A 26,319-nucleotide genomic window follows, 5' to 3' on the forward strand; every position below is an offset into this window, starting at 1 on the left:
TGACCTCAAAACTTTCATATGAGAGAAAAACAATGTTTTTAAAGTCTCTGTGGGGGACAGGTAGTTTCTGTAACAGCCAAATGTAGTCTTAATTTGTAAAGGCTGTTTATCTTCCCTAGCCATTAACAGGAAACCCAATTCAAGCTGACCGAAACAATGAAGGAGATTTATCGGTCCACGTAGTTCTAAAGTAATGCAGACTTTAGGTTTGATCTGTCTGCTCAGTGATGTCATCAAAGAACCAAATCCATTTGTCTCTCTTCTTTCACAGATGAGCTTCATTATGAAGCTGGCTCCTGTTCAGGGGAGTACAGTGACTGCCAGAAGCTTCTGGCTACATGCTTCCTCACCCACATTCGGGGAGGGGGGCAACAGTCCTTCAGAAAAGTAAGGAAGCTTCTTTCAGATCTCATCCATTCTTATTAGTCAGGCGCTGTCATCTGCCCATTCCCGAACCACTGGCTCCAAGCCAGGGGTGGACTCCTCCAGAGCGACAGCCCCCTGACCTCCCTGAGGCCCATGGGGCACCACAGCAAACTCCGGGGCCACTACAGCATGTTTTAAGTGTTCAGAGAGAACGGATGTGCCTGTCAGGTAGCACAGACAATTCTGCTATTCGGTTGTGTGGACCCGACTGCTTAATAAATAAAAGTGTTAGATTGTAGGGGTCGGGGGCGGGGGCTGGTTGGGGGGGCTTAGTTTATTTGTTTAGGTTGGGGTTTTGTTTGGTTTTTGCCCATGACTATATTACTGAGACACCACGGGTACTGTGAATCAAGGAAGGATCTTCTAGCCTAGAGCCTCAGTCCTGGAGTCAGGACTGAGCTTCTCCCCAGTTATGTGGGCTGCACAGAGAGGTGTGGGGATACAGATGAAAATTGGGGTGGTTACTGAGAAACCGCGGAACTGTTGTGAGGGAAGCAGCCACAATGTCCACTAGACCCTTGGAAGAGCTAAACCCTCAATCCCTGTTAGGTGGAGAATTGTCTTTGTTTAGGAAAAGATGGGTCCTCTGGGGCAAAGGTGAGACCCTTGAGGGCTTGGGGTCAGTGGGAGACAGTGCAGCAGAAGAGAAAGCAGAAATGCCCTCTGTCAGCAGCAACAGGAATGTGGAGATAGGAAAAGGGGAGAGAAAGGGGAGTGGGGAGAGGTCTGAACCACGAAGCAGAGTTGTCAAATCTTTGAACACACCAGTGTTTCATGTTCTGTGTTTCTATAACTGCAGTACTCCAGCTGCCAAACTTGAGAAAAGTTTATTATCCTGTGTGAATAGGGGTTTTGGTGGGGTTGGACAATCAAGGAATAACTGAGGCTCCTGGGTATGTTGGCGTGGTCTGAAAGAAGGATAGCACCTGAAACACAATTGTCTCTAAAGGAACCTAATTCAGTGGGAGCTAGGGCCAGAGACAACATGAGAACATAAACTGTTTCCTTTCCTCCTCCTGCTGTCTATCCCCCAAATGGGTAGAAACTATGGAGAGAGCACAGGGTAGTGGTTCTCAATCTCGTCTACACATTTGAGTCCCCTGGGTGAGGAGAGAGCTTAAAAAGAAATACCAGTGTTTTGCCCCACTCTGGACCAAATAAATAAAAAAATGTCTGTAATTGGGGCTCAGAAATGTGTTGTTTTCTTTTTTGAAAGCTCCCCAGATTATTCTAATTCATAGCTAGGGTTGAGAGGCACTGGCCAAGACATCCCGTAAATCAAGGAATAGAAGCGCAAGACAATCTTATTTGAACTTTAGGAGAAGAGGGACCCCTTAACTTTGGAGTGAAAGAGGGGGCTAGGGAAGAGCTGATGTTGTTCCTCTGTGTTTCTCTTAAATTCTCTCCACCAAACCAAGACCAATAGAAAAGGTCTGAACTGAGTCATCTGAGATTCGTCCTCATATACAGTTCACTACCTTTTCATGATTTTAGGTAAATCACTTAATTTTTCATCTCTCTGAGCTGCTATAAAAAAGAAGTGGGCAAGATAATTTCCAAATCCCTGCCTAGTTCTCAAACATATAATTTTTAGTTTTCTATAAAATGACATCACTTCCCTGGTGCTCAGAGTACTTGATCAACATTCCCTGGATGACACTAACAAAGGCCGCATCCAGTCGGAAACCAAGATTTCGCTTCCCCATTTCAGAAATGTAAAACTTGAAATGCACATAAGAGTAGGTGAGGTGGGGATGGCTGTTCTTCATTAGCCATGGTTTAGTTGCAGTCACTTACAGGGGATTTTGGTTTCTCGTAAGAACTATGTGGGGACAACAGCTGTTTCTTAAACACCAGTCTATTTCTCTTCCAAGATCTCACTAATTCAGAAGAAGTATAGAAGAGTAAACAGTATCTTTATTGGGAAGCTTAATTTCTTTCTCTTTCTTTTTCTGTTTTTTTCCCCCCTATTTCCCGTAGGTATCAACTCTTCTCCTAAAATATGAATGCATTTTGTGGCTTTCTCCTAAAGTCAGTGGTTCTTAACCAGAGGCAACTCTGTCCCCGAGGGGCATTTGGCAAGACCAGAAATACTTTTGTCACAATGTGGGAGATATGGTGGTGGGGGGGTGGGGGGAATAGAGGCTACTGGCATGGAGCAGGTAGAGACCAGGGATGCTGCTAAGTACCCTGCAAAGCACAGGATGGCCCCCAAAACAAAGGCTTATGTAACCCAAAATATCAATGGTGCTGAGCGTAAGAAACCCCATCCTAAAATATGAAGATCTGTCAACCTTGTTTCACAGAAATTTCCATTTCTGAGCACATCAGAGTAAGATGCTCTCCCTGATGCTTTCAGGGGTAGCAGTGACTGAGGAAAATCACAGAGCCCCTACCAGCAAGAGTGTTTTTCAATAGCAGGGAATTATATAACTATATACAGTCCCAATACTTATTGGATTTTTGTGTAACACATTATTTTCAGGCATTGGAACTATTTAGTATACATGAGCAAAATTTTCATGAATGTGAAGTAATCACAGAGATTGAGTGAGTAACAAAGCCACATGGAACTGCCTGTGTGGGTGCAGAGCCTCCAGAGGCTTTTGTGAGCAGCCTGAGAGAGAAGCAGAGTTTGGGAACTCTGACAGGGAGGCATGTTGCTGTTCCCCACCCCATTCAGTGGAGGGGTAAACAAGTTTTGTTTCCAGTGTGTACATGTGGGAAAAAAGATCTGAAAGACCCATATCAAACTTTTTTTCCCTATGGTTACCCTCAGGGAAAGAGCGAAGAGAGAAGAGAAAGATGGGACAGAGTAGTGACGAAAGAGGACTTCCACTTTTTAAATTAGCTTTATCGAAATATAATTTTTATGCAATACAATTTACAAATTTTAAAAGTACAATTCAATAAGTTTTGACAAAGGTACCCAGCTGCATTAACTCCAGCAGGAACTTTAACTTTTCATATTTGAATCTTCTACATGAAGCTTATAATTTTGTTTATAATTTTTATTTTTGTTCCTAGTTTAAAAACATGTTTTTAGAAGAACTGTTTGAAATTATATAATCATACCTCACCTCTTTTTGTAACAGCGGCTTACAAAACATCATGAAGTATAGCAAAACAACCACCAGAAATGGAAGGAAGGGATGCTGGAGAGGGGGAAGCGATGATTCGTGTTGCTCATTTCCTTGTTTACCCACGAGACCATCAGACTTTAAGCTTCAATCAGTCCATGTCGAGAGGGAACCCAATCATCTTCTCTTGTATGTTTTAGGGCTTCAACTAATTTAGGCGCCTGTTTAGCAAATCCAGTTGCCATCACTCCTTCCTAGGTTCATGGTACCTCGCACCATCAGTGTATTTCATAAACTTGTTGAAGGTTACTCCTCAAATATTGTCTGCCTATAAGGAAGCAAAGGTTACAAGAGCCAAATTTTAAAGCTAGCATTCTCCATGGCATTAACAGAGTGTGGAGGGCGACTTAAAGTAATTTCCTATGTAAGGCCAACTTACACTGAACTCCAGGAACCAAGTATCGTAAAACCACAAAATCTGTGTATGCAGTGGTTTGCTGAAGCCAGCTTCTGCCAGCTTATAAGGACCAATTGCCAAATTTTCAGGAATTTTGCCAGCTCATTGTTAAATACAGTCATTATTAAAAATTAAATTATGTGAACTTACAGTTAAATAAATTATATGAAAAAGGTTACAAATATTTAAAGCTCATTATTTCCTAAGTATGTTATATTTTACCATTATTTGTGCTCTTAAGCTTCTTCCCATCTGTTGCATATGTGTAATGGTAACAGCATGTGATGGTGCACATCTCTTCCCAACTCCATATTCAAGAATGTTGTGCTGGTAACTTGAATTTGGCCATGGTGGGAATATTTCATCACAGAAATCAGCAAATGCTATAGGACTTTATCATTTTACTGATTGTCTAGACATGATAAACTGATGGAGAAAATTTTAAACCTGCAAATTAAACTTAAAAGTGAGGGATGTGTGTAGCCATTACATGGAGGGAAAAAAATAAGGAAATAGTTTTCCAATATTTAAAAACTATTATGTTTTAAAGCAGTCACTCACATCATTGCCAAACAAGCAAAATTCAAATGTATATCTTCATTGTTCCACTTGTCTCACTGGTGTAAAAAATATTAGTCAACAGCAATGTTGAAACTACACTGGTTTGTCCGTTGCCACAGTAGGTTGGCTTCAGATACACGGGCTCTGAAAACACACAAAAAAGCTTTCTGTGAGAATCAGCTGGCAATATAAAATTTATAGTTAAGAATTTTGAACATTATATTATCATTTATAAATTGTATGCTACCCACCCTTTCTATTAGTAAGATTTATAATAAACTTATGTGGGTATATTATGCTTATATTTCCCCCCACATTTACCAGCCTGGAACTGAGGATCTCAGGGCACCGAACATGTGCTGAAGATGTTTTTCTTATCCACCTGGGCCGACAGAGCAGTTAGGTAGAGTGATGTAACTGGAGGCCTCTATGATGATTTTCTTCATCTTGTTCCAGAAAAAAAAAAAAAAAGAATGGTCTTAACGTGAGTACAGACTGTTCCCTAATCCTTTCACAAATGGCCATGCAGACCAAGAGGAGGATTTTGAATGACTCAATACGAAGCAATCACAATTGCAAAAAAAAAAAAAAAAAACTTTAAATGCATGCCCTACTGATGAGAGAGCCAAGGAATCATTTGTTCATGCAGAGAACAAGCATCCATCCACCAGCAGTGGCTCCGAGTGAACAAGGCAGGTCCTGGACATCACTGTGAGGGTGTTTGGCCATTTCTCCTCTCTCACCTTGGAGCCTGCCCCTCCACTGCTCAAGAGACAATAATGCATTGTCACCCACTGTCTCTTTCCATTCCCAGTGAATTTGCTCCTCTTTCATCTCCTTAAAGGACATAATAGCTAGCTTTGAGGAAGCTAACCCATGTAGTCCAGCAGCAAACTCAGGTGGCTTCAGAAACCAGGTCTTCTCTGAAATTATATGCAAACTCTAGGTCCTGGCCAGGGTAGCTCAGTTGGTTAGAGCATTGTCCTAACACACCAAGGTTAAGGGTTTAATCTCCAGTCAGGGCACATACACGAATCAGGTAATGAAAACATAAATAAGTAGAATGACAAATCTCTCTCTCCGCTCTCTCTCTCTCTCATTAATTAATTAAATGCAAACTTTAAAAAAACAATGTGTGTATGTTAAATAAATTGTATGTATAGGAAAAATTAGCCCACAGGCTGCTAGTTCATGAGCCGAGAGTCTAGTATCTCAAGGGATATTAGCAACGTGGTAGTTTGGGGTGACATGAAGAGGCGGGCATTTGGAGGCTGATGTACCTAGACATCAAATTCGGGATTTACTGCCTTAATGTGTGACCTTGAACAAATAATTGAATTTCTCTGGACCTGGACTTTCTCATCTGTAAGAATAGATTGTTTTGAGGAATGAATGAAAAATAAGTGAACCATCAATAAGTAAAAAATAGCTCAATAAGTGCTGCAGGTATTTCTTGCTAGTAAATGCCCCCAGGAGACCTGAAAGATCGCCAAGCCCCCAATACCCAGAATTAATGTTTGATGATGACATTTAGTGTTCTAAACTTAGTATGCAGTTATCTGGGGAAACATAACCAGGATATGGCTTCTATAGACAAGTAAGGAGCTGTGTACTGTACTTACATACAAAACATAAGAATAAGGCTGTGGGTGAGTTGCTTCTGCCACAGTGCTCGTCTTAGAGAATACATGGGCAGGGGTTTGAAGGGAGTGTAGGATCCCAGATTTCACATTTTGGAAGGGTTACTTTGGCCTGAATTTCTCTCTTCTCCTTCCCTGAAAGTGGAAACTTGGGGCGATGGCTCACTCACCCAGAGAGCCTCCCCTGTTCCTCCTGCCCACGCTCCTCCCCAGAATGCTCAGAGTGGTTCTCTAACAGTGTGGGAGGTTCTCCCAGCCTTGCACAAAAACCATTGTGTTTGAAATAGTTCGTGGGAACTCTGGTTGTAATTTCAATGACAGAAATCTTTCCTCCACATGCTCAATGGATTGTATATCTGAGCAAAAGCAGCAGTTCCAAATATGAGAGAGAATTTGTGGAGACAACTGCTAGCTCTGAAGGGAATATCTGCCATTGAAAGTATGCCCAGATTTAACCAATGAGAACCAAATGACATCATTCTTAGAATACATACAGCCCATCAATTCAGATAGGATGTTTAAAAGACACCCTCTCTCAAATTCTGCGCATTTTGACCTGATTCACAGGACTAGGAAAAATGAAAACATGATATCAATTCTAAAATTGTATCCATAGCTATATTGACTCAGCCTTAAAAGGACTGCCCAGGCTTGATGCCTACTCTGTTGTCAGGCTCTCAATAAATCCTTGATGGATGAATAAATAAATGAATGAATAATTTTAGGTACCCAGTAGCAATGTGCTTGAGCATCATATATTATATATCTCAATACAATCTATAATCTGTTGGTTTTAATATTGGCTTGGTTTTGATATGCTGAGACGGAGGCATATGTATATTTCATAGAAAGGTCAATCGTGAGCAAGCCAAAAATGTGCTCTGGATTTCTCTGAAGACCTTCTATGTACCTTTACTTCAGCATTTGACCAGTAAGTCCTGAATTGTTCTGTGAAACAACATAGTACAAGATTTTTTTTAATAATCTATGTAATACAAAGAAACCATGAGTAACAAACAAGTGGGGAACGGAGCTGCCTTCCAGTCCTTTGGATGAGAAAATTCCCAGAAATGTTGGAACTGCCGGAAATGCCTGGTTGTGAATGCAACCAGCTCTGTAAATCCTCTTGGGCGGAGAGCCAGACATTTCCCACTCTGCTTTGTGACAGCTCCACTCTGGGGAGCAAGGCCGGTTCCTCCAAACCGCCAGCTGTGCAACAGACCACGACGTGGCCAAGATGATACTCACAGCCATTTCCTCTCTATTGCGTGCCTTCTTTGTTAAGGAGGCGCCTATGATAGAAGTGAGGTTTGCTTTCTTCTTCCTACTAGCATACCCTTCACATGATCATCCTGTCTTAAAGTACAGATTGTCTCCTGAAGGCAGAGCCTGTGACTGTCTTACCTTTCCCACCTTCCACCACAATGGGTCCTATCCCAAAGTGGAACCTCCATAAAGAGCTGTTGAATTGAACCAAATAATAATTATATCTAATTCCAATAGTAATTACATGGAAAAATTTCTTGGGGGAAATGGCACGAGTCAGGAAAGGCATTTAAAGCAGCATCTAGGCCTGACCGGGTAGCTCAGTTGATTGGAACATCATCCTAGTACACCAGGGTTACAGGTTCTATCCCCAATCAAGGCACGTGGAAGAGTCATCCAGTGAATACATGAATGGGTGGAACAAGAAATCAACATTCCTCTTCACTTCTCAGATCCTCCCCAAAGCCCTCTGCCTCCTGTGGATTATCCACAGTCTGGGGCACCTGGGAGTTGGTATTGCTGTGGAGGTTTTAGGGCTTTCTCCTTTCGGTTCTGTCCTGGGGCACAGCGTGAAGCCCAAAGTACAGTCCCTGTGGTTAAAAGAACCCTTTACATAGATGTCTGGGGCAATATGCCTCCTTCACCCTTTTTTAGGACAAAATGTTGGAACACAGAACTAAACAGCCCAAGAGCACATTCTCAGAATATTTGAAATGGTGCTCATCTTTTAACAAAGGCTTCTGTGCATCTACAAAGCAGAAACAAAGCCCGTTCCTCCACCTCGCCCAGCTTTTCTTGGGGATCCTGAGCTCTTTGAGGTGACTCCCTGCCAGGTGGGCCGGTGAGCACATCCTGCCAGTGCCCGCTTGAACACGACAGGGGAAAGGTGTCGGAGATGTACAGTCTCATGAATCTTTTTCTGTGCCTTTGTTCCCCACTGAACGGCCAGCACTCTGCGTTGTGCATATAAATGTACCTTTTGAACCCAGCTATAAATAAGTGGCAAGCTGTTTTATTCAGACAGTAACACGTAAGAGAAAGGAAAATAATCGCTCTGACAGGAAAAAAGAAACCTGTTCTTTGTCCCAAGAGATAGAAATTCTTTGTGTTTAAAACAAACACCTTTACGTGGTGATGGAAGGAGACCTGACTTGGGGTAGTCTACACACAATACAATACACAGACGACATGTTGTTATAGAAATGCACACCTAAAACCTATATAATTTTATCAACCAATGTCACACTCCAATAAATTCAATACAAAGGTAAAATAAATAAATAAAATAAACACCTTTAGCTTTTTCATGAAAAACAGGATTTTTTCTTTATTATCTATCGTTACCACTTCCTAAATCCTTTTCACATAGAAAGGCTATGCCTGACAGAGCTTTTGTGTTTTTTATCTCCACAGTCAAGCAAAACCACTCACTGTTCCAAATGGGGCCTGTTCTATTATTAAAAGTCATTTCTTCTGCCATATTTTCTAACCTGTCTTAAAATGATAACCCTGGGGCCTTGATAAATTAATTGAAAAACTTCTAGGGTGGCTTTAGTGGTTTTGTTAAGACATTTATTTTAAGAGTAACTCTCAGTAGAATTTATCAGTGAATTACTTTATGTATGCCCAGAACTAAATTATTTCCCCACTAAGGATATTATAATTCTTCACAGTAATGAAAAAAATTAAATTATCCTGAAACAATGCCAGGTTGAGTGTGTGCCAGTCCTGGCAGCCATGTGAATGAATGAATGAATGAATGAATGAATGGTGCCCACAGTGGCCTGTCCTCAGTGCTCCTGCTCAGAAGCCTATGGCTTCTATAATGGAGTCAGCCCATCTCATCTTTATTCTTTTCTTTTCCTGCTGCCTTCTATTTTCCCAGCGTTACTCTCTTTTCCAAGGAACCTGCCTTCTCATGATGTGTCTAAATTAGGACAGATTCCATTTTGTCACTTTTGCTGCCAGCGATGTCTTGGGCTTAATTTGCTCTAGGACCCACTTGTTCATCTTTCTGGTGGTCCAGGGTATCCGTAAAGCTTTCCTCCCATGCTGTAGTTTGAAAGATTCCTGGCCTTATGTCAGTAATTTTAAGAATGCTCCCACTAGAAGATATAAATTGTATCTTTACAGCTCAGAAAATAGAGAAACACTACAAAGTGATGAAAAGCAGCAATTAGAATGTCAAATAAATGCCCTTAACTGAAGAACAGCCAACACATAGGACCTGGGGAGAGGGGCGGGATTGTTCACTCAAGGAAGTGAGGGTGGCCCTGGCCAGGCGGCTCCGTTAGTTGGAGCATCATCCCATAAACCAAAAGGTTGAGGGTTCCACCCCCTGTAAGGGCACACACCTATGTTGGGGGTTCAAACCCTTGTTGGGGTGCATACAAGAAGCAACTGATTGTTGTTTCCCTCTCACATCCATCTCTGTTCTTTCTCTCTCCCTCTCCCCTTCCCTATCCTTTCCCTCCCCCTTCTCTCTCCTTCTCTCTCTAAATCAGTAAAAAACATATCCTCAGGGGAGTATTAAAAAATAGATGGAGGTGAGGGTGAGTGATGGGAGGGAGTGTGGAGAGAGCTAGAGCCCAAGTAAGTAAAGCACACCAGGGAAAGGAAACTTACAGTTTCCGTTACTCCAAAAAAACTAGGCACTTTCTGAGATGGGCACAACCTTGGAATTTTAGTTAGTTCCCTCACTGATAAACAAGATTTCAGCACCGATAACGATCCTTGGTAACACTTCCTCTGGAATGTACAACATTCCATGTTTCTGCTTCATAGCCCCACCAGACATCCATGAGTCAGATGAAGAGGTGGGAAATTTGCCCAGGCTGCTTATGGGGCCATTGAAGGTATAGTCAGCCTGTGAGCCGTGGTCTTGCCACACTCCTTTCTCTTTCAGCTCATCTTGTACATAAGTGATTTCTTTATCTATGAGAAAAGAATGCAATGAATCACCTATGGACCATGAATTAACCTGGAAAAACAACTGGCAATTATCTAGTGCTTATGAATGGCAGGAGTGAGAAGCCTGAATGGGATAGGCCAAAATACGCTACCCACAATTTTCTCATTTGCTTAGAAAATCAAGTCAATGGAAACAGGAGAAACACAAATAAAACACAAAGTCATTTGTGTTTTATTTGTGTCTACACTTGACCAGGAAATGGCTATATATACCATGTTTCATGGATCTTTGTGAGGCCCTTGGATCACTGGGGTTCAACTTAGTGGGTGTCTGGCCCAGGGGACCGTCTCATTCCCGGTCTGGAAGAAATCCGGAGCTCCTGGGTAAATTAGGGCCGATCCCTGCGAGAGATGACAGTCTGGTCTGACTGCAGACATGAGCAGACTGACCGTCTTGGCCCACCTCCAACAGGACACAATAAGCAGAGATTCAGACATAGTGCAATCCTACTCCCTGTACCAGGCAAGAAGCATGCTGGCCAGATGGACCCAGAGTAATTGCTGAAGTCACACAAATCCTAACTTGTGTCTTGCATTTAGAAAGAGCCCCATTTATATCCTGAAGAAACGAGTCTGTTCTTTCAGTTCCTGTACCATTTTACCAAATTAGGGGTTACAGTGTCAGTCACAGGTATATGTATTTAGTTTGCTATACATAAAGCTTTTTTCTTTCCTTCCTTTGGTTTAATGCTTTAGGTGCTGTACACTCACCCCAGGTCCACCATTATTGTCTTACAACCAAAGTCATTTGGGTTGGGACCACATAGCATAGTGCCCTTCTGTACAGCATAAAGAAAAAGACAAAACTTGGCCTCATTGAGTTTAGCCTGGTTTACTTTAAGTAATGAATCGTATTTGTGTTTCTGGATGTGGACCATACATACCTTGTTTTCCTGAGGGAATGCAGTTGTCACATGTGTAATTGATCGCATAGTCCATCCCAGTGCACTTCTGAAGTTCCCTATATCCTTTGAAAGGAATGAAGAAACTAATCAATTAGTTAATAAATGTATTTCGATCACCTGCTACATGCCAGGCAACTTGCAAGAAACGAAGATGGAAGAATGCTTAACATTTATTACACACTTTGTATGTGCTGGAAACTTGTTCAAGCACTTTATGTACATGATCTGTTTTGTTGCATTTTAAAAAATAATCTTCAGTGTTGCCCTATTTTAAAGCTGAGGGAATGGAGGCTCAGAGAGCTTAAGCGACTTGCTCAGGGTCACAGAGTTAGTGTGCTGCAGAGCAAGGCTGCAGACCCAGACCTGTCTGACTCTAGAGCCTGAGCTGTGCTCACCGGTCCCAACTCCGGAGTCCATGCTTTGCTCTCCTGTCTGACTCCGAAGCCCATGCTTTGCTCACTGCTTTAGGTTTATGCCTAAACCTGCATTTAAGGAGTTAGCAGTCCATTTGAAATGAAAGAGAAACTTTATTAAAAAAAAACTCTCAATAAAATTTGTCCCGGTTTTGAAAAATCTGGGAACTCTCTAGCAATTATCTCTAGGGGATCCAGGCAGAAGGGATGCTAACCCTGCAAAACCATTGAATTACCTCTTAAACAGTGTAGGCCTTAGAAAGGAGGACGCTAAAGAAATTACCATAGAAATATGACAGATATAGTGTTATGTGGTTTTAAGTATAAAGATAGACCTCCAAAACAAGCTATTTTAAGACTGAAGTTAAAAGTTAAACCTTGCCAGAAGAGTAGACTGCAGACTGGAAACTTGAACTTTGTCTACTCATGCTGTCATAAAATACTAGTGGCTTATTAAGGGCTTGTTACTGTGCCTTATTATATACATTATCTTCATTTAACTGTCACAGTGAGTATAAAAGACCATTATTATCGCAGTTTTATAGGTGAGGAAACCAAGAAGTCAAAAAAAAGCTTAAATTCACATAGCTCATAAAGGTTAGAGCTGAGACCAAAATCCAGGTCTTTCTCCAGAGTTGAAGGCCTTAATGTGCCCCCCACCACACAGTAATAAATGGAAACTACTATCACTGTGTTTTGAAAGCAGCCAAAAAGGAAGTCTGCATTAAATAGCAATTCATAATAGAAGAGTGCTCTTTGGGTCATGATTTTTCTCATATCAACCTCTCCATATTATTTTTGAGCATATCCATTTTATAAAAAGGGCTAAATGGAATATGTTGTTTATTTGCTTAGAATAGTTCATCTTAAGGAGTGTCATTAGCTTCTTAATTATCCACACATTCAAACAGGCCTAGGACTTCTCTATCAGGGCTCTAAAGGACCCACCCTACAGCCGATCTACTCTGTGGACCTGCCCTTTCGGAGAACAATTTAAATTAGAAAGTGCAAGAGAGATGTTTAGTCAAATCTTGTAGGTACACCAAACTGTACTATGTCCTAATAGGATTATGAATGAAAAAAGAATTCATGGTACCTCAAGAGAATGAATAAAATAATAAGTGCTAAACAAATGAAAAAAGTACATGCTAATGGTAGTTTAGAGAGAGAGAGCCACCGCAGCTCTGGGGTCAGGAAAGAGAGCAGTGAGAGGACTAATGAAGAAGGTTTCGAGTTGCACAGAGCTGGGCTTGAATTCAACTATATGGCCTTGAGCAAGTTATTTGACCTTTCTAAACCCAGTTTCTTCATCTATGAAATAGAAATTTTGAGATTTGATAATAAATGTAAAATATTTAGGCTGGTGTCCTGCTTGTTCTTATCGTAATGTGATCTCTATTTGTCAGTCTCCTCCATTAAACTGTGGCCTCTCTGAAAACTGGAGCTAGACCCTGGCCCAGTACCTCAGTTGATTAGAGTGTCATCCTGAGGCGCAAAGGTTGCAGGTTCCATCCCCAGTCAGGGAACCTAAAGAAGAACCAGTGAATACACAAATAAGTGGAACAACAAATATCTCTCTATGTATGTATGTATGTATGTATGTATCTATCTATCTATCTATCTCTCAAATCAATTTTTAAAACACTGGATCTATGTCCTGCTCACCTTTGTGTCTCTCAGCCTTTGATGTAGTGCATAAGTTCATCCCATTCCTGATGTTTCCTTCTCTATGAAGGATCATAATACTTCTAGCCTCTCTCAGCCCTTGACATATTTCACTAGGAGAAGTGAACAGTTTGCCTGATTGGTGAGTCAGGAAGGGCTTACTACATGCCACTTTTCACATTCTCTTGGGAGCATGCAGTCTCTTCCATGCTTCCATCCCATAAATCTTACTGTCCAGTGCCACCATGACCAAGTGGGCAAGTCTGCCTAATTCTGGGGTCTCGTAATATGAAACACATTTTCACACAAATATTGAAGGGTAAAGGGACACCTGTCTGGAAAGGAATATTAGAACCAGCTTGTGGAAAAGGTCTTTTTAATACCTTCTTTACATGGCTTTTAGAGAGATTCCTTAAAACAAATGGGTATTGCCCTGGCTGGTGTGACTCAGTGGACTGAGCACTGGCCTGTGAATCAGAAAGGTCACTGGTTCGATTCCCAGTCAGGGCACATGCCTGGGTTGCAGGCCAAGTCCCCAGTTGGGGGTGTGCAAGAGACAACCAATCAATGTATCTCTCGCACATCAATGTTTCCCTCTCTTCCTCCCTTCCTTCTCCTCTCTCTAAAAATAAATAAATAAATAATTTTAAAAATACATACGGGTATTGATAAAGAATGGAAAAGTCTGAATGACTAAGCCCAAAGTAATACTTGCTTTGCTTTGATGTTTGGACATTTTTGTTGTGTGTGTGGTTTGGGGAGGGGGTTATTCTGGGGGGTTTAATTTTGATTGCATTGAGGAAGTGAGGAGGAGGTGTCAATATTTTAAATTTTGTGTAGAATTCACTTTGTGTTATTTTTAAAGTTATTTATAGTAAGACACTAATAAACCCGTCATTTGACGAATAGACCTGCTAGGTCAGTTTTGAGCCAAGTGTGGTCCAGGGGTCTGCCTCAGAATTACCTGGAGGCCTTCCAGAGTGCAAATTGCTATGCCTTGCCTCAAATCTTCAAACCACAGTCAAATGGTGGGAAGGCAGGAGTGGATGAGGCCTCAGAACATGAGTTTCATATTCTCCCCAGGTGATTTTTATGCTAACTATACTAAGAACATACCTGCTAACAGAGAGGTATATTCAATTTAAACATTCATAGAAGAGAAAGGTGTCTGTGCATGTGTGCGTGCACGCATGCGCGCGCGTGCACTCATGCACGTGTGTGGTTACTACAAAATAAGATTTCTGACCATTCTGATTACTGTTCCAGTCTTCTTTTCCTGCAGACCTGGTCAGCTGTCCTTCCTCAGTCAAGCATATCAAAACCCTGGCTGGGCCTTTTATACATGTGGCTATTTTGCATCTTACTGACAGGTCTTATGAACAAAACTAGACAAATTATAGACAGTTTTAAAACCTTTTAAAAGTTAGAGACCACACACTTTTAAAAGATCAATAACAACAAGAACCCTTACAATTCTGCCAAAGAGCCACAGCTTCATCGAGCTTTCTTCTCCTGGCTCTCAGTGACTGAAGGTAACAGACAGGAGTTGCAGCACAGAGCAGCGCTCCTGGGCATTGGCCGCAAGCTCCTGACCCACAGCACGGCCTTGCTTGTGTTAGAAAGGGCGGGGGGGGGGGGGCGCTAGGCTTAGTCCCGTCATGTTCTCTTTACAGATCATGCAACAGATGAGTGACCACCGCTACGACAAACTCACTGTGCCTGATGACATAGCTGCAAACTGTATATATCTAAATATCCCCAGCAAAGGCCATGTCTTGCTGCACCTCACCCCAGAAGAGTATCCAGAAAGTGCAAAGGTAAGAAACCATCCTTTGTGACCAACCACTGCAGCCAGGTAGGCTTCCTTGATAATTTTCCTGTTGGGGGTGGAGGGGAAGGCGGTTCATGGTGGAATAACAAATAAGAAGGGTTTCTCTCTCCTCTATACATATCAAATTATTAGGAAAGCAGAAAAGATAATATAATTTAGGGCACAAGGAAAGTGCATATAACTCACTCTTCTCCTTCATGTCATTGGTCACTAACACATGCATAGTGATTGAGACAACCATGCCTGGTATTCAGATAAGTCCTTGTGCTCCAGCTCTGATTGAATGTGCTTCCCCACCCTCACAGACTCACTAAGCACAGAGACCTACAATTAGATGGTCAACTGTGTCATTGCTTTCTGACAACTCTGGCTGCCCCTTATCAGAAGGTTGTTTGTTTCCCAAGGCAGAGGCGTATGAATGACCCACAGAGGTGGGTGCTCATTGTCAGGACTGCAGAGAGAAGGAGCTGTACATCCTAGGTAGCATAATGAGCATTAAAATACTCTTTGTTAAAAGGATAGAGCAGGAAGAGACAGAGTACACTTGGAATCAGCCAACTGGTCCCTCTTGAGTCTTGTGTTCCAACAAGGGAACTGTGCCTAGATACGGAATTCTTTCCTGGTCTAACAAAATCTTCTTTGTCTTTGGGACATTCTGCCAGTCTCATGTATATACTTTAGTATTTCAATTTAATCCTACCAAGCATATAAAACGGTGCACATCCACAAATGTTTCAAGTATCTCTATTTTTTAGGCATTCAGCATCTTCATCTCTGCCCAGAGGAACAAGCCATTTATACTAAACAATGCAGAAGAGCCTGGAGTGACCATTTGTCTTATTTTTTTACACCTTAAACTTCAAAATTTTTAGTTTTTTATGCCATCTTTTAAATATGCAATACTGTTTAATTTCTAGGCTTACCTTCATAACCTGCCTCCCTCTTAACATGTGGAAAGAGAAGGGTGGGGCATCCACAGGCAGTTTTCCTCTATTTCTATGGCTGAAAGTGTGGACCCGAGAAAAGCATATGACTCCTGGTCCCAGACTGGGCTCCAGATGAATAGTGGGTCTTGTGCTTTAATGCGCATCAGGGTTGTTAAAACTACAGGTGCCTAGACCTCCACCCTAGAATCTGTGACATCAGCAAGCACTCTTATCACCGAAGTCACTTGGAGCTTCACAGCTCTGAATCCTTCATGCCTTTTCAGCCACATTGATCAGCTGACAACCTGTTTCTGAATGTAGCTTTCATCATTACCGGAAAAGCTAGCATCCACGTCTGTGGAGGCCTCCCCATGCCAGGCACTGTGCCCAGCACGCTACGTGCATTAGCATATAACCCTGCAAGGGCACTATTCCTATCCCGGCCTTTCAGAGAAGTAATCTGAGGCTCAGAGAGGGTGTCACCTGACTGAAATCACACTTCAGGTAGTCGGTTGACAGAACTGTGTTTGGAACCCGACTCTATCCAGCTCCAGCCCTTGCTTAACCACAGTGTGAATTTTAAGGAGCAAAGTGCTTCCTGAAGAAGCACGGTAGATTGTTTTTAGGTGGTGCATTTTCAAGTGACTTTTTAATGTGCTTTGTTTGATCATCAGACAAAAATATATGGACTATTAATTTGAAGTTTTGACACACACTTTCTGAGTGTCAAAAATGCTATAAAATTCTCACCTGTAATTAAAAGGCAATTTGACCTAAAATGCTTCACTTAAATTATATTTTCTCCAGTTTTTCTGAGTGATGTTGATAAGGAAAGAAACATTAAAATATAGCTGAGGGTTTTAAAAGTGTGGAGAGAGAGTAACTCAGACTGAAAACGTGGCCACCACCTTTCACATGTCACTGAATCTAGCAATGACAGCATCTCGAGTTCCAACCACATTCTGACACATCTCTGACTTTGAGGTTAAAAGCACAGAGCTAGTGGTTAACCAATGAGCCTAGCTTTATGGGTATGGCGGTGGGCACATGTGGATTCTAGACTGCATTCACATCTTGGGTCTAAAGGGGTGTAAAGCCTAAATTCACAATCAGATCACCAGTAATTCTCTACACAAGGTGGGAAGCAGGTGGTAAGACAGAAGCAGGAACATAAGTCTTCTCTCTTCTTCCTTGATTCCTGCTGTAGGTTTATGAAAAACTGAAGGACCACATGCTGATCCCCGTGAGCCTATCTGAACTGGAAAAGGTGGATGGGCTGCTCACCTGCTGCTCGATTTTAATTAACAAGAAGGTAGACTCCTGAGTGGCAGTGCCTGCCTGCAGCCAGCGACACTGCACTCACAAGGCCGACAACTGTCCCCACTCCTGTCGTTTTCGTTGACAATCTACTGTGCCACTGTGCTACTAACTCTGATATACGAAAGTTTAATTTTAAGTTTAATTAGTTCATTCTGCACCTTCCCCTCCCTCCCCTCATGGTGGTACCTAAACTGTGGATTTGCTAAATGAATTAAGTAACCTAGAAGATAGAGAACAAATGGATTAATGAAAGGTGATTAATGGTCGTAAGGAAACACACAGTTAGTGTTTGCATTGTCAATGGAAAAATCATTTACTTGCCAATATATGCTGAAGAATGTCTTGATCAGTCAGATAAGCTGGGTTTTTTTCTTTATGTCATTATTCATCTTTGCTTCCTGTGAAATGCACTGGTCCATGGATTCTTCCTCTTTTTTTTCTTGCAAACTCTGAAAACATTTTTCCATTTATTTTCTTTTGCTTTTCTCACCTCTAACACAGTCAGCTTGACCTCAGGTCAAGTCAGGGGTCTTGCCCTCTGGATACCTTCCTGCAAGTTCACGCTGTCTGCCATTGGTCTCCTCTGCCTCATGACTACATCTCCCAGCACCCCCCACTCTCCCTCAGAAGGGCACCTGGATCCCTCAACAGAACTGTGATCAAATCCAGAGCAGCTGTTTGGAGGAGAGTTAACTGCACAGAGGCACATCCTGACAGGGCTTCCCAGAGACCTAAATTCCAGAAGCAGGGCACCACACCAAGAAAGGTAAATTCAGCACTGGATGGTTGCTAGGGAATCATAGATCAAGAAGCTTGGAAAAACCCCATGGGCACAACTGTTAGAAAGTCTTTAAGTCACATTCCAGAAATTTTTGCTTCATTACTGGCCATATACAGACCTTGGGGAAGAGTCTTTTTTTTTTTTTTCAGCTCATTCCCATTTCCCCCCATTGTGACTCACCCTATTACCAGCCTTCTTCCCTTGGCAATTATCCCAGCTGAGCAAAGTTATTTCTTCCAAAAGAGATCTCATAACTGAAAGTGATTATTGGCCCTGGCCAGGTAGCTCAACTGGTTCGAGCATCGTCCCGATACACACAAGGTCACAGGTCCGACTCAGGCAAGGGCACAGACAAGAACTAACTGATAAACACGTCAATAAGTGGACAAGTGGATATTTCTCTCTCCCTGCCTCCCTCCCCCCCCTTTCTTCTCTCTCTAAAAATCAATACATTTTAAAATTTTAATGATTATTAATGGTCTAGCGTGAGCCCAATGAAGCATGCTCAGGAAGTGATAGGCTGGGTGCTTGAAACCAGCTTCTGACAATGGGCAATTCTTTGAAATACCCATGAGTATTTACTGTGGAATCCAGTGAAAACTTCTTTCCTCTCTAGCCTTTACGTTACACAACCTTACACTGGCACGGAGCTCTTTCGTAAAACAATGCCACAGCAAAGGGGGAGATCATTGTCTTTCACTTAAGTCTGAAAGAATTGGCCTTTTAGCAGGCCAGGGAAAGGGTACTTTCCAAGGAATGGTGGCTGATCCAGGCATGTTATTGAATTTTCTAGTCATCTCCACCTTTCCCACATTGCCTGTGGCTTGTTTTTTAAAAATAAGAATCAGGAAGATTAAGAAATACTACTTCAAGCCTTGTTCTGCTCACCTGCATGTTTGCGATCAAGCATTCCTTATATCTGATGATCAAGAGAGAATTACCTTTAGTCATTTCATCTCCCCATTAGTAAGTAAGACATCCTTAGCTATACTGTCTTTTTTATTGATTTGATGAGTTTTTGCCAGAATTGGAAGAAATTCCTCCTCCACCTTCTTCTCCTTGTTGCTTAACTTCAAAATTTATTTCACATGCAAATAGCTAATTATATACCTTCTATGAACAGTCAATGTCATGTTCCCACCTGCCTTGTCATGGGCGAGTAATACGTTTTTGCCAGAGAGAGAATGAACATTACCCACATGCCCAAGTTAAAGAAAAATTGCCTTCAGCAGTTATGGTTGCCCTTGGGGGTTCAATGTGACCTACTGCTGGCAAAAGCAGAAATCCCTTTGGGAAAGTTCAACATCCCAAAAACAACCATGGAAAAACTAACCCAATCAGCTAGCTGGTTTGAGCACATAATTTTCAATGTTTTTACTTCTATCATCTTAAATTATAGAACTATTCTCTATTATGTTTTGTCATCTGCAAGCGAATAGATTTTTCTCTTGAAAAGCTGATTCTACAGAGGCTGTTTTCTCTTTTCCTCTCCTTTGCTTCTTTCCCTCTTCCCTTCACTTTGCCCCAAGAAATCACTTAGAATCTGTGTACCTCTTCTACAGAATCTTATCCCACACAGCTGCGCCACTAGGCTGGCTTCTTTGGACTACCTGTGCGATATGATGATGTGAAATCTGAATTATGTGCAGCATAGTAATGGTACTTCTTTCATCTTCTCAGCAGCATAATGTTATCCTGGCAGGAGAAAAACAACCTGTGGCATAGGGCCCCCTCTCATCCATTGTGATTTATAGGGATAAACTAACAAAAACTGCTTTGTGACATGATAAAAGACATTAGTAGCTGTATTTAGGTAGATAAAAGCTGAATTACTTGGTCAGTCAGATCCAATTTAATGAGGACAATATAGAGAAAGCACATTATTTAGCATTATTTCTTCAACTGTGATGGATTGCTATAGAAATCAACAGGCAGATCTCGCCAATGTGTATTGATCGCTCTTTTAAACTACTGTGAACAGATAGATTACTGAGGCCATCTCCTCGTCTCTAAGGGGAGACAATAGTCTGTAGATGAATACTGTGACTTATCTAGAGCTGCATGTTAGTCCTTGTAATTATTTACTCTTAACATTCCACAGAACTCAGATATGATTTCCACATGGTGTTAGGTTTGTGCATTTTCTTTCACTGACCATCTTGTTCCAGCCAATGTACGGTCACCCGCTCCGTGTGCCAAAACCAGTAATGCCTTTCACAGCCCTTTAGTCCAGAGAAGTTCTGCACTGAGTTACTCCCTTGCTGTCCTGATCCTACAAGTATGCCAATCACAGTGGAATAAAGTGTCAGTTGTACTGTGACCAACCACGTATGTCTCTGTCTTTATTTTTTAACAGAAACTGCAATGGTGAATTAAGTCATCATTTCTTTGCTATCAGAGATGGGAAGTTTTCTCTCTCTTCTTATAAGCTAAGGAATTAGAAATACTGTGTCTGTGAATCAACTGCCATCAGTGGCTTCAGTGAACATGATAGTTGAAGAGATACTGTACACTGCAGGCACTTGAACAGGATGCACACCCCCCCATGCTGGGATGGGGCTTGATTTCACACATGCCCCTCCTTGAAAAGGCTTCCCTTGTTCACTAGGCTCCTAGCTGTGGTCGATACATTATATGGCTCAGTTATGGAAGCAGTTAAACAATTATTTTCTTCTCTCATACAAGAGTTTGAGGGGGGGTGTTTTTGTTTGATTTACAGGAAGCATCTTTTAGGAAATTTGAAGACTTTTATCATTTAAATTTTATTTTTCAGTTATAGTTTACATTCAACATTATTTTGGATTAGTCTCAGCCGTACAGCATAGCGGTTAGACAATCATGTAGTTTACAAAGGGTTTCCCCTGACATTTCCAGTACCCAGCTGGCACCATACATAGTTATTACAATATTTTAACTACATTCCCTGTGCTGTACTCTACCTCCTTCTGTAACTACCAATCTGTGCTTCTTAATCCCTTCACCTTTTTCACCCTGTCCTCCAAACCCCCTCCCATCTGGCAGCCATCAGTCAGTCCTCTGTATCTAGAGTCTGTTTCTATTTTGTTTGTTCATTTATTTTGTTCTTTAGATTCCACATATAAGTGAAACCAGATGGAATGACAAAGGAAGCAAGAATATACAATGGGATAAAGATAGTCTATTCAATAAATGGCATTGGGAAAATTGGACAGATACATGCAAAAAATAAAACTAGAATACCTTCTTACACCACATATGAGAATAAACTCAAACTGGATTAAAGACTTAAATGTAAAATTTAAAACCATAAAACTCCTAGAAGAAAATATAGCCAGTAAAATCTGACATTTCTCTTAGCAAAATTTGTTCTGCTATACTCCTCAATCAAGAGAAACAAAAGAAAATAAATGAGACTACATCAAAAGGAAATGTGAAGATTTTTTAAATGAGGCTTTTTTATTTTCAACAATTTTTTTCTAGCTAAAAGTAGCTTTCTTTTCTTTTTCTGATCATAGAAATAGCTTCCCACTATAAAAATAAAATTCAGGCAATACAAAGAAACTATAAAAACAAAAGGAAAGAAAAAGTTACCCAAAGTTTCATCACCTAGAAATAGCTACTATTAACATTTGGGAGAATATTCACACATCCATGAACAGATACAGATATGAATATGGAATAATTTTGCATAATTATGCTGTTTATAGCCTGCTGCCTTCACTTACCAGCACATTGCGGGCATCTCCCCATGTCAATAAATGCAGATCCACAGCATCAATTTTAACAGCCCTGAATATTCTATGACCTGGTTGTTGAAGCAGCTCTCTCCAACTTCCATAGAGTGTTATAGCACAGATGTTCGGTATGCCTGTGTTGCCAGTAGCTGGGGGAAGGGGGAGGTGGTCATCAAGCTGCCAAAAAAATGTGTTGCTTCTAAGGTTTCACACATACCCAGAGTTAGTTCAGTCTGGTATCTTCTTCTTGTAACTGAACGGTGCCTGCAAATGCTCCCCATTTGTTAGCACAGACCAGTCCTAACATTCCTTGGAGAGGTCACTGATTTACTCACATCTCCTCAGTTGCAGTTGCACTGATTAGTTCTCCCATATTTAGGCTGGTAATGAATGATACGGACAATGAAACGAAAAAATGCCAGCAGCTACCCCTGCAAACTTGTTCTGGGCCCCAGTAAGAAGCGCAACCCTCCGCTCACGTGCCAGAGTGCTCCTCAAAGAGAAGGGAGAGACTTTGTGAAGGACGAGTTGGCAGGGTTTCCCTGGCTGACCTTCCTCCCGGCCTTCCAGTAGAATGAAGATAAGCATGAGAAAAATTCCCTTTCGTGACGAGCTGCAGACTCTGGAAATGGGAATTTTTCTGAATGAAGAAGTCTGGCCAGCGATAGTTTTTGACAAGTGAAAACATGTTCAACATGCTCACACTGTGCCCCGTGGCGGGTACAGCTCCTGTCTTTCAAGAGCTGACAGTTTGGGCGGGGCAGGGGAGGAAGTGTACTCACAGGCACCAGCGAAGGTGACACAGCCCGAGGCGAGGTAAAAACCAGAAAAGACGGTGGTGTGGTGGCTCCCAAGGAGGAGTCGGGTTTGATCGGAGCTTGACGGACAGCTCTGGCTTCAACAGGCAGAGATGGCAGTGCAAGCATTGGAAGCTGAGGAAGAGCAGAAGCAAAGGCATGGCTGTGCGTGTGCACTTCAGAAGCACCTACTGTGTGCCAGTTAAGTCTGCTAGGCCCTGGGAACACAATGGTGACAGTACCTGCTTTCCTGGAATTTACATCCAAATAGGAAGACAAGTACGAAACAGGTTAATTCCGCGTGTGTTGAACATTATGAAAGGAGAACAGGGTGCTCAGAGCAGGTGGTCGGGACAAGGAAGTGGATTGGTTTGGCTGAAACATGGGGAAATATAAGAGCATAGTGAGATCATGTAGGCTGGAATGTCCCGGGCCATGCCTGCTCAGGTAGACTGAATTCAGCAGTCTGTGAGGAGCCCCTGAAGACTTTTGGGCCGGGGAGGGGTATTACATGGAGCTCAGTATGGCAGCATTGTATTGGATGAATGGGAATTGAGACTGGCGTTTCTCCTGATTAATTTCTCCACGTTTAAGGTGTCATTTAAACATCTCCTCTCACTAAAATGGAACCTGGAAGCAGGGCAATTAACTCTATATTTTCTCTCCTGAAAAACAAGTTAATAATACCTTTCCCTCCTCCAAAGGGACATTTTCGAGGCAAATGAGATAAAAGAACTGAGAGGTTCTTCGGAAGAAAGGTGTAATGTAAATATCATTATCATCATCATTATCCTCATTAACTCCTATCCCATCGAGCCTGCATCCCATCAAACTGTCATCTTCTTTGTGAAACATCAATCACCTACTCCAGAAATAGCTCAGGATTTTCATCACTGATGCCTCTAAGCTGACCTGACAGCTTCTGTGGAGAACTCACAGGTGTCCATGGTAGCCAACAGGGCTGCTCCAAAGACACACTTCCATTAGGAAACTGTGGGCAAATCGGAATGTTCCCCATCTCCCTTCCCCCTCCACACGCTCATTTCTAACTCAGTGAAAACTGGGCCACTTACAGCATGAGATAACTGGGGTTATCAGGCTTTCAGGAGAATGTGTAAGCACCAAATATGTTACTGTCACTATAAATAAATAAAAGATTCAAGCCAGTATGCCAGCGAACCACTTGGTAACCACTTGGGGCTAGCTTGTGACATGACGGGTCCCTAGGTCTTGGGAAGCCCCCTCTATTTATAAACAGAAGGTTAGTCATTTGGCTGACAAGCTTTGGAGGATTAACACAACCTTAGAAGGCTGTTTGCTTTTTCCTCTGCTTAAACTTTTTTTACAATAATACTTTAAGTTCTTGCTCAGGAAAAAGGAAACATATTGATTAGCTCAGATTTGGGAACAGAATTCAGAGGGGAACTGGTCAATATTAAACGAGGATGCCGTGCTCTGTGTGTTGGAATTTCCCACAATTCCACGATGGTACAAAGACTCTGCGTGTGTCACACTCAGGCAGGGAAAACAAGGTCTGACTCCCAGTAGAAACATTACCTCTTCTACCTCCAGAAGAGGCATGTGGAATAAACCGACTCATACATCCAAAAGAGGCTTGAAATTCCAGGGTGGGATATGTACAGAGTCACCTGTCTTGTTTACCTGGGGCCCACATGGGCCTATGAGGTCCCCCGGAGTTAGTGCTAGGACAGCGACACAGGGCTTGCTCTCCTCATTGGAAGAGATAGAAGGAACATTGTTACCATGGAAAGATGGTAACGAGGAATCTGTCAGATAGGAAATAGAACTCCCCCCACTTGAATTTAATAGAGACTTCGGTGAAGGTCTATTTCAAAGGTATGGATGTTAAGGTACAAACTAAGAGATGGTGAGACACCCAGAAACCAGCTGCCAGCAGCACTCCTAGGGCCAACAGAATAAGGACAGGAAATTGTGCTGCTAGATTTGGGACAGGGTAGGGGCCACAGCTCCAGCCAGAGGTCAGGTTCCAGAGCCAGAAAGCAGTACCTCAGCCTCTCTCTTCTTGCTCTCTAATTTTCTGGTGCTCCCCATAGATTGGCTGAAACTGCAACCTGATGTCCTCGGCTAGATTCAGCCTTCTGGGACCAAGAGCTGGCAAAGAAGGGCAGAAGAGGGATCTGGAATGAGTAGAGGCTCATCAGCACAATGCCACCACGAAAACAAGCTCTTAGCCCATCAGAGAGTGGCCATCATCAACTCTGTCTCTCAAGGTTGGCATTTGAATTCTATTTCTTGGCAAATCCCTCAGGCACATGCCAGTTCCATGGTCTGGTTCTCCCCATCTCAATATCAGAAAATGATGGGAGCAGAATGAACAGCAGGGCAGGAGCCCGAGAGCAAAAGCACATCACATTCCAGACCCATGAGTCCTGGACCTCTTTAGTAAGCACTATGTTAAATCTAAAATTAGAGCAGTTTCTCTGGCATCTGGTGTCCAAGAACAGCTAGCTGCCTTTTCACAACCTGCCTGGGACCTGCTGGTGACATAAGGTTGTTTAGGATTCCAGAGAACCTATTTTCTCTGGCTCCCCTTTTGTCCGTACCTGCTGCAGACCTTGCCAGGCACGTGCTGTTTGGTTTCACATGGTTATGTTGCTCATGGGGATACCATTTAGTCTGAACTAATGGCACTGAGTTCCTCATTCCTGGGGCTGTTCGGGTAGAGACTGAAGGACCGCATCTAAGGGTGCTTGTGGGGAGGTTGCTCCATCCAATAAAATCCGGTACAGATAACATCAAACATCCCTCACCACCCTGAACTTCTGTGATCCGGCATTGGTACTCTTTCAATCCTGAGCAACTTTCCTTCCTCCACACCACTGCCAGGCTCCCAGATAGAAGAACGTGGTTCCCATCTATTAAATAACACTAATGAGGCTCCCACGACAGCATGAGGAGATCTGTGAACTGGTTCCCCAACAAAACTGATGAAGACTACTCTGAAAAAAAACTTTCAAATCTCTGGAAACTTGTCATCAGAATTGAAAATGTTTATCCTTCAAAAGGAACTTTCCAAAAACTTAATAGACAAACAACCAAATGGGAGAAAATATTAGTAAATCATATATTCGATAAGGTGTTATATATGGAATATATAAAGAACTCTTACAGCTCAATAGTAAAAAAAGATGACCCAGTTTTAAAGTGGACAAAGGATCTGAAGAAACATTTCTCCACACACCCAAAGAAGATACTCACATGGTCGATAAACACATGAATCGATGTTTGACCTGTACAATGTGCAACTCCAAGTCACAGTGAGATGCCATTTCACACCCATTAGAATGGGTAGAATAAAAAAGTCACTTAATCACAAGCATCAGCAAGGAGTGGAGAAAGCAGAACCCTCCTCCGCTGCTGAGGGAAATGTAAAATGCAGCCCCTTTGGAGAAGAGTCAGGAGCACCTCAAATACTGAGTCACCATAAGACCTAGCAACCCCACCCCTAGGCACATGCGCAGGAGAAACGAAAGCACGTGTCAACACACACACGCAGAACTTGTACTTGAATGTCAATAGACACATC

At 42.2% G+C, this 26,319-nt stretch overlaps 1 protein-coding gene across 2 annotated transcripts in view; it reads left to right on the forward strand.

Moving 5' to 3' along the window:
* Nucleotides 1–20,568, forward strand: part of DDAH1 (dimethylarginine dimethylaminohydrolase 1) — a 139,173-nt gene extending 118,605 nt beyond the window's left edge. For both annotated transcript variants that reach the window (XM_045835526.1, XM_045835528.1), the window contains 2 exons: nt 15,057–15,200; nt 17,348–20,568. In XM_045835526.1, coding sequence (XP_045691482.1) covers nt 15,057–15,200; nt 17,348–17,464 — 261 coding nt within the window. In that variant the 3' untranslated portion in view covers nt 17,465–20,568. The remainder of the gene's footprint in view (nt 1–15,056; nt 15,201–17,347) is intronic.
* The last annotated feature ends 5,751 nt before the right edge of the window (nt 20,569–26,319 follow it).

The sequence above is a fragment of the Phyllostomus hastatus genome, unplaced genomic scaffold (assembly GCF_019186645.2).
Source record: "Phyllostomus hastatus isolate PE091 unplaced genomic scaffold, TTU_PhHast_1.1 phas_contig_209, whole genome shotgun sequence".
Lineage (NCBI taxonomy): Eukaryota > Metazoa > Chordata > Mammalia > Chiroptera > Phyllostomidae > Phyllostomus > Phyllostomus hastatus.